Source organism: Eutrigla gurnardus, assembly GCF_963514095.1.
Source record: "Eutrigla gurnardus genome assembly, chromosome: 4".
In the NCBI taxonomy this organism is placed as follows: domain Eukaryota; kingdom Metazoa; phylum Chordata; class Actinopteri; order Perciformes; family Triglidae; genus Eutrigla; species Eutrigla gurnardus.
This window is the reverse complement of record NC_139918.1, coordinates 24,905,824-24,914,239: the sequence shown is the minus strand read 5'-3', so window position 1 is coordinate 24,914,239 and position 8,416 is coordinate 24,905,824. Positions and strand designations below refer to the sequence as shown.

Genomic DNA, 8,416 nt, shown 5'->3' with positions numbered 1-8,416 from the left:
CTGCCTGTGAGGTCTCGGTGACGTGTACGCACTGCGCGCCGTCAGCCAAACTTCCGATCCGCCAGCTGTGATTCGCATTGAATGAATGGACTTTATTTGCGCCTTGCTCCTTGCGCCGAAAGTAGACCAGGTTGGAGCTGGCGAGCTTTCAGCGCAGTCTCGGCGAGGCTTTTTGCCACGAAACTTCCGCTACGCCAAGCTGAATCTGTGACGCCTCCCCCTGCTGCGCCGCCACACCCATCTTGGCGCAGGCGATCTACCAAACTGCCAAACTGACGGTGCGCAAGGCTGCGCGGGTCGAAACTTGCACTGCGCCGGCTGCGCCACCCTGCGCCGCCCTGCGCTGGTCTACGAAACTAGGGCCCTCTGAGTTGAAATGACTTACTATGTACATTATGCATTAAATAAAACATACTTTCTCTTGTTAACTTAACTTATGATTATATGTTGCTTCAACTCACAAAGGTAAGTTATACTAGTTATTTAACTCTTGATTTTAAGGCAGCTTTTGAACTTAAAGTTGCAAATTGAGCAAACTAGTGTTTTTAATTATTGATTTTGTCTTGACTTATAATGGCAAGTTAACCAGTTTCCTAAAGATCACACTGAATAGACTTACTGTTCAAATACATTAATTGAATAATAATAAGAAACAAAAATTGAGAGTGAGAGGGAGGTATATATATATATATATATATATATATATATATATATATATATATATATATATATACCTATTATTATTATGTTGATGTTGTAATGATGTACTTTGATATCAGGTTGTGGTGGAAGCCGTGTCCATGGAGGGACCGTTCACCTTTAACCGGATCGGTGTGATGAGAGGCTCATGTGGTGAATATCTTCTTATTTACTGGATTAAGAAGCTTTTCTGTTGGTTTCTTAAATGGAATAACTGTCATAACAGCCTTCAGCAAAAGTGCAAAGCCTTTTTTTAAAGCTTAATAAATATTCAACCCCATGTGTGTCAGAAGATCACAAAGGCAGTCATGATGTTTTTCATTCTTTTTTAGTAACAATGAGTAAGAGCTTGGATAACTGAGGCTTTCAAGATTATTCTATCATATATTTCCAGACAGACAGTGTTGTGAATACTGAGTGTTGTTTGCTGGGTCTCGTGGTCCCACAGGACCCCCATGTGACCCCGACACAGAGCTGTGGACGGACGAGTCTACCCGCTGCCTCTGTTCGGGAGGCCGGCTCTCCTGCTCCCCGTCTCGGTGCCCCGAGGGCCAAACCTGCGGCCCCCAAACAGGAGGCCCCACCTTGGGGACCTGCACCATATACAGCCACACCGACTGCAGCACTTTTGACGGCGAGGTGTTCCGCTTCGTGGCGCCCTGCACCTACACGCTGGCGAGGACCTGCTCGCCCCCCGAGGCCCCGCCCACCTTCAGCGTGGAGGTGGTCAACGAACAGAACCAGAACTCGACCCTGCACACGGTCCGGCAGGTCGACGTGGCCGTGGGGAACTTCAGAGTGTCTCTGCTGCAAAGGCAGACGGACCGCGTCGCGGTGAGTCACTTTAAGAAGATATACTTCAAAATGTAAGAAGGTAGACGTACTCACATCCATTTATATATATATATATATATATATATATATATGAAGAACTCCCTTCAGAAGCTAAAGTCATGCTGTCTGACGAAGGGAGGCTATTTATAAAGATAAATATATCTAAGACTTACTGAATGTCCACAGAATGCCAACAATGTAACATCTAAGTATAAAAAAATTGATAAACAGTACATTTGAAATGTACAAACAACAATAAAACAGTCCCTGATTGTACTCCTATTGGCTGTTTATGAGTCTTAATTATTTCTGTTCAGTTTGCTGGGCTTAGCTGCTTATCAGAGTGACATCACGTTTCTGAGGACAATTTGTAATGTGTATTAGCCAAAAGGAGACTCCTTCTGTAAAACATCCAGTGTTCCCGACAGTCATAATCACAGAAGTACTGTCTGTACGCTGGAGTCTCGTGTCCAGTAATGAGTGTTGATCTGCGTGAGTAATGTAGAGACGGAGCCCTTCCCGTATCTGCAGCCCACTCTGCTGATAAACTGTGGGTTTGTTGTAAAGTGCAAGAGTTTAGTGGCATAATGTCCCGGACTTATCTGCCTCTTCTTATCCACCCTAGAGATAGATCTATCTCCAGAATGCTGCTTTCTATGCAAACTGTCACAGTGAGTCCAGACTGCTGATGACAGGAAGTCTAAAACGTGTACTGGTCTTCAGGTAAACGGGGTCTGGAAGAAGCTTCCGCTGAGTCTCGACGGCGGCAACGTCACCATCAGGAGCAACCCGGCCGCCGTGGTGCTGGCGACCCGGTCCGGTCTCTCCGTCTCCTATGACAACGCCGGCGCCGTCCACGTCACCCTGCCTTCCTCCTACTCCAACAAAGTCTGCGGCCTGTGTGGAAACTTCAACCAGCTGAGAGCCGACGACTTCAGGAAGCCGGACGGGACCATCGCCCCAGACGCCACGGCGTTGGCGCAGAGCTGGCAGACGGGGCCGACCTCCTCCTCCTGCGAGACCGTCCTGCTGCCTCACCAGTGTGACCCGCTGGAGACGGCCCAGTACGCCAGCGAGCCGTACTGCGGGGGCCTCCTCTCCAGGACCGGCTCCTTCGCAGACTGCCTGCAGGTTCTGGAGGCGGAGAGCTACTTCAGGGGCTGCGTGGTCGGCATGTGCTCCACCCACGGCGACCCGGCGGTGCTGTGTGGGACCCTGCAGGTCTATGCTGATATGTGCCAGGAGGCCGGGGTATCCGTCCCCGCGTGGAGGAACTCCACATTCTGCCGTATGTTTGCTTTGTTGCTTCCCTGCTTTGACTTCCTTATTAATATTTACAGGCTTCCTACAGTCAAATTATTAGTTATTGTCCTCTAAACAACCAACATGATGTTTGGAGACAGCTTTTTACAGAAGGACCACAAATGAAAGGAAAACTAATTCCACTAACAGATCCACAGAAATATAATCACCAACTATTTTTCAGTCCCTCAAATATGGAGATCTTCTTTCCTCTGTTCTATCATATATGTCATCACATAGAACACACATTTCAAGACCTTTATTCTAAATCCAAGCACTTTTCAAACCTTGAAAACACCACACTAAGTGTTTCCAAGGATTTGCAGCACCGTAGGAACCCTGTATTTAAAATAAGGGAAGCCTGATAACTGTAACAGCCTGATAACAGTGATCTTGCCTCCTCTCAGCCCTGCAGTGTGGGGAGAACAGCCACTACAACTCGTGTGCTGAAGGCTGTCCTGAGGTCTGCTCAGGTCTGGACTTCCTCGGCTCCTGTGGATCCTGCGAGGAGCGATGCGAGTGCGACTCCGGCTTCAGACTCAGCGGGGGGGAGTGCGTCCCGGCGGAGGATTGTGGCTGCTGGTATGCTGGCGAACACTACGAGGTAAGTGTTCACATTCACCGATACTCCCCCGGTGCCAGATATTATATATCATATCATCCCGCAGAAAGGAGCAGTGTTCTCGGAGGGCGAGTGCGAGCGGCGGTGTCAGTGCGTGGGCGACGGTAAGGTGACGTGCACCGCCATGCGATGCTCAGACGACGAGGTGTGTAAGGTCAAGGACGGGGTCAAAGACTGCTTCCCGTTCAAACCCGCCACCTGCAGCGTGTACGGCGACCCGCACTACGTCACCTTCGACGGCATGGCGTACGACTTCCAGGGTGGCTGCAGCTACACGCTGACCACCACCTGCGGAGGAGAGAGCTCCGTCCAGTTCACGGTGATCGGACACAACGCCCACCCGCCCCTCCAGAACTACACCCGGTCCAAGCTGGAGGCCGTGGATCTCCAGGTCGGAGGTCTACACGTCGCCCTGAATCAGAGTGGCGACGTCCACGTAAGTGTGCCGCACTTTTTTTTTTTACAGCGTGTGAATTTATTGGAGGCGGATGTGCAAATGTGTCTCGTGGCATGGTTTACCGGATTTGGTGTGTTATGGTTCCTCGTTATCTGCTGCCATTCATTAATGGCAGCAACTGATGACTTTACTATCAGCACACCCAGGTTTATGAGGTCAGCTGTTACTCTGGGTCAGCTCATGGGGGGGAGTAACTTACTATCTGGAGCTTACAAGAACTTGACTGCGACCCAGAGAGCTGGTTTAAGGAGATAATTGGTTGCACTAAATATAATATAAATGATCCATTCTAAGAATGAACTCCTTATCAATAAAGGATTGTCTCCTTCTAGGTGAATAACGGGCGTGTCCAGCTCCCCTACTCCACCAGCGGCCCATACGGCTCGGTCCGGGTCTACCTGCGGAAACAGTATATCGTCTTGGAGACGACCTTTGGCCTCAGAATGATGATCGACACCCAGAACAGACTCTTCCTGCAGGTGGATGAGCGCTACAAGTACGAGCTGTGCGGACTGTGTGGCACCTACTCTGAACGCCAGGACGATGACCTCATGGCGCCGGGGGGCCAGAATGCCACGGGGCCGTTTGAGTTCGGAGACAGCTGGAAGGTGACCGGCGACGATCAGTAAGCTCATCTACTTTAAAAGGGATCGACACAATGTTCTTACATTCCAGTACCTCCAGAAAGGAGGAACCGTTTAAAGGAAAGGGTTGTTTTAATAATTATGTTCCCATCAGCCTCAGTGTGTTTGTGTTTAGTGCTACTTATCCAATTATAGCCATGCTACTGTAACGAGCTGAACTCAGGTGGAACATGGAAAACACTGTACCTGCTAAGCATCAGCATGTTGGAGTTGTCAACGTGAGCACATTAGCACACCGACGATAGCATTTAGCTCAGTCCACTGCTGTGCCAACATACAGAAATATCTTAAAAATGTCCTGTCAATATATCAATAATCCCACATTTATTGTGTCTTATTTTGAAGTGGCACAACACATAACGATCTCCATCTCCTCCAGGTGTGTTTCCCACCCCAACGAGCCCAGCGTCTGTGATTACGAGGAGGAGAACGAGGCCTACGGCGAGTGTTACGCGCTGCTGGGCGACGCCTTCAAGGCCTGCCACGAGCTCGTCCACCCCGGCGTCTACCTCGGCAGCTGCGTGTACGACTACTGCGCCACCAGCGGAGACCAACACACCCTGTGTGAATCGCTCAAGTCCTACGCAGCGGCGTGCCAGGTGGCGGGGGTTGAGCTGCTCGGCTGGCAGACGGGCACGGCGTGCGGTGAGTCGGACTAGAGGACGCCGACAGATGTGCGATTTCACACATGTAAACGATATATGGTGACTAAACTTAGAGAATGTTTGAACAACTACTGGCACTAAAGATTTCGACAAAGTCATTATTAGTGGTGGGAATGAATCTTTGCGTGTCCCACGATCAGATTCAAATCGATTTTCAATTCAAAACCGATTTTTGAATTAGTCTATGCTACATGCTACATCTACTCCAGTCCTTCTGTAAGCTAATAAAGGTGGTGTGGCAAATTATGGCTCGCTCGGCTGCTGTTCGAGATTCACTGTTTCCATGGTGACGGTGTCAACCATCGAGAATTCTAAATGTAGGAATTTGACCTTTTTATTGTCATCTATAGTCGTTATAGATCAAATGTTCTAGGATCAGAAAATGATTGCTCATGTAGAAACGCTTGCTTTGATTAAATGTTATACATCTCCTTCAAACAACTGTTGATATTCAAGTTCCTCTCCCGTAAAAAAAAATGTTACAAGATTACATTTGATAGGTTTATAATTTACCTTCACTCAATACTCATTTTGACCGAGTAGAGATTGAAGGCATCATAATGCAAGTCAATGGGACCTCCATTAACATTGGCCGTTAGCTCCGTTATAAGCAGGACTGTGAGGGAGGCAGCGATCTGCATGAGAATGAATCACGATGTCAGATGTGTCAGATTAAAGTCAAGCTGAAATGAAAAATGCAGTTTTTTAACCCTCATATTGTGCATTTAATTAACGAAATATGCCGAAAAAGTTACTTTGTATTTTAAATCAAAAACAAAATACACTGAGGCCCGTCTGAGGCCATCAGTTTTTTGTTTCTTTGATATGTCATAGATATGTGTTAGATAAGTTGTAGTTGGTGGTTAACATGTGGAGGGGATTGCCAAAAGCCAAATATCCCCTAAAAACACAAAACTCATTTCCTTTTTTGTTTTTTTTTATGTTTGTTTCTTCGTTTGTTCGTTTGGCGTATTCGTTTTTTGTCGTTGTCCCCATTTCAGCTGACCCCCCAACCACTGCACCTCCTCCAACACCTCCACCTCCCACCTCGCCAACACCAGATCAGACTCGTAAGGGCATTGAGGGTTGGGAAAGGTTTATCCCTCACTGGTTTGTATCATCAAGCTCATAATACTTATAATCTCCATTGTGTTTATATGATTTTTCATAGTCTGTCCCATAAACTGCGACTTTGAAAAGAATCTGTGTGGCTGGCAGCAGCTCATTCAGGACAGTTTTGACTGGAAAAGACATTCAGGCCTCACCCCAACCAGCTTAACTGGCCCAGACGGAGACCACACCACTGGAGGTAAAACCCGATGTCAGGCCTGGCTCATCCCTTGTGTTGCTGCATTGGCATTTTAATATTCCTGTTTATTGTGCTGTTTTTCAATGTTTCTCCAGCTGGATTTTACATGTACATTGAGGGAAACAGCGTAACCCACGGAGACTCGGCTCGTCTCTGGAGCTCGATGTGCCACTACGAAGGCCCACTCTGCCTGAACTTCTGGTACAACATGTATGGATCAGCCACGGCCATGGCCCTCAACATCTACCTGCTTGAAGACAATAAAGCCACCAAGCTCTGGACCCAGATGAACAACCAGGGACCAGAATGGCATCTTGGGATTGTTGAAATAACAGCTTCTGGTCCATTCCAGGTAAGTCTGACTATATATAGACAACATTTGGACCTAAAAGATGCTCATATTCGAGATAGTGAAACGTAAAATTTTCCTATCACCACTTTCAGATCATAGTGGAGGCAATACGAGGCTCCGATGTTCATTCAGATGTGGCGATCGATGACATTTCCATCCACTTTGGCGCATGCTCAGGTGACATTCACCTCTAACAATTGGATTGACGCTTTAATAATATTAAAAATAATAATCCAACGGTGCAAATTAATTAAGATCTCAAATGAGACACCTCGGGGTTTAAACATTAATATTCATGACCTTTAGGAAGCTCCCCCGGCCTGATTAGTGGAACCAAGCCTCCCTCCACGACTGCAGAAGTCCTGCCGTCACTCCCGGGTAAGAACACAGGAAGCTGTATATTTTATGGGCCACTTGTTTCTGCATCAGAAAGCTGAAGTGTGGTTACAGGTAACGTTCACTCTAATGGTAGTTGAAGTTAAAGATTGTCTAGATTTTTAGGAAGTTGCATAAGGGCCTCAATATTTAGTTCATGTTCATTGTTTTTGTTTCCCTTGTAGTCTGCCATATAGACTGTAGCTTCGACAGGAACCTTTGTGGCTGGAATCAGATGATGACAGATGCCTTTGACTGGACGTGGCAAAGTGGTTCCACCCCCACCCTGCAGACCGGGCCCTCGGCCGACCACACTGGTGGTAATATACTCTCTTTCTCTATGTGCTATTGTAGTGACGGATAATATACAAAAGGTAAGGTAAGACTCTGTCTCCCCGTGTAAAGCGTGTCTGACATCTCCCTCCTCTTCTCTAGATGGCCACTACCTTTACATTGAAGCCAATGGAGCATCTTACGGAGACACAGCTCGGCTCATCAGCTCCGAGTGTTCGGACTCTGGGCCTCAGTGTCTGCAGTTCTGGTACCACATGTACGGCTCAGCAGATACGATGGGCCTCCATGTTTACTTGTTCCAGAACAGGTCAGCCGAACCCGTCTGGTGGAAGAGGAACGACCAAGGAAATATGTGGCACCTAGCTCAGGTGGACTTGATAATAACCGGAGCCTTCCAGGTCAGACACCCTTACCCAGGCACTCGGATCAGTTAAAAGACAAAGATGTTGCAATAGTAACAAAATACAAATAATCAAATCAACAAATCTGTTTTCCCCTTTAACTTTAGATCATCATTGAGGGGCGTAGAGGCTCCAACCAAATGTCTGACGTGGCCATCGATGATGTAAAGCTTTATCGTGGACGGTGCTTCGGTAAGAATCACACTGAATGTATAACACTTAAACTTAAAAAAACATCTGTGTAGCTTGATAGTGTCTAAATATTTGCATAATGTTGATGAAACTGTTTCAGGTCTGAGTGGTCCTGATGCATCCCCTCCCATGCCGAGCACAGCGCCTCCTCTGGTCAGTGTTACAGATCACAGTCCAGCACTACACTCAGGTACAGTACCAATACCCCACAGCAGCACTCCCACACACCTCCATAAGACTTTTTTTGATTTCCAATGGTCTGAAAATATC

The 8,416-nt window shown here is 47.3% G+C and overlaps 1 protein-coding gene across 1 annotated transcript; it reads left to right on the top strand.

The window, feature by feature from the left end:
• Positions 1-1,326: 1,326 nt before the first annotated feature.
• LOC311011774 (zonadhesin) lies at positions 1,327-8,394 on the top strand (the record flags this gene model as incomplete). The annotated part of the gene is made up of 16 exons (XM_084006901.1): positions 1,327-1,533; positions 2,257-2,821; positions 3,243-3,439; positions 3,504-3,893; positions 4,247-4,539; positions 4,938-5,203; positions 6,225-6,293; positions 6,395-6,532; positions 6,628-6,884; positions 6,977-7,061; positions 7,191-7,262; positions 7,445-7,579; positions 7,695-7,951; positions 8,062-8,146; positions 8,247-8,336; positions 8,384-8,394. Coding segments are annotated over 16 exons (3,117 nt in total), but the record flags the coding sequence as incomplete, so codon positions are not given.
• Between the last annotated feature and the right edge of the window lie 22 nt (positions 8,395-8,416).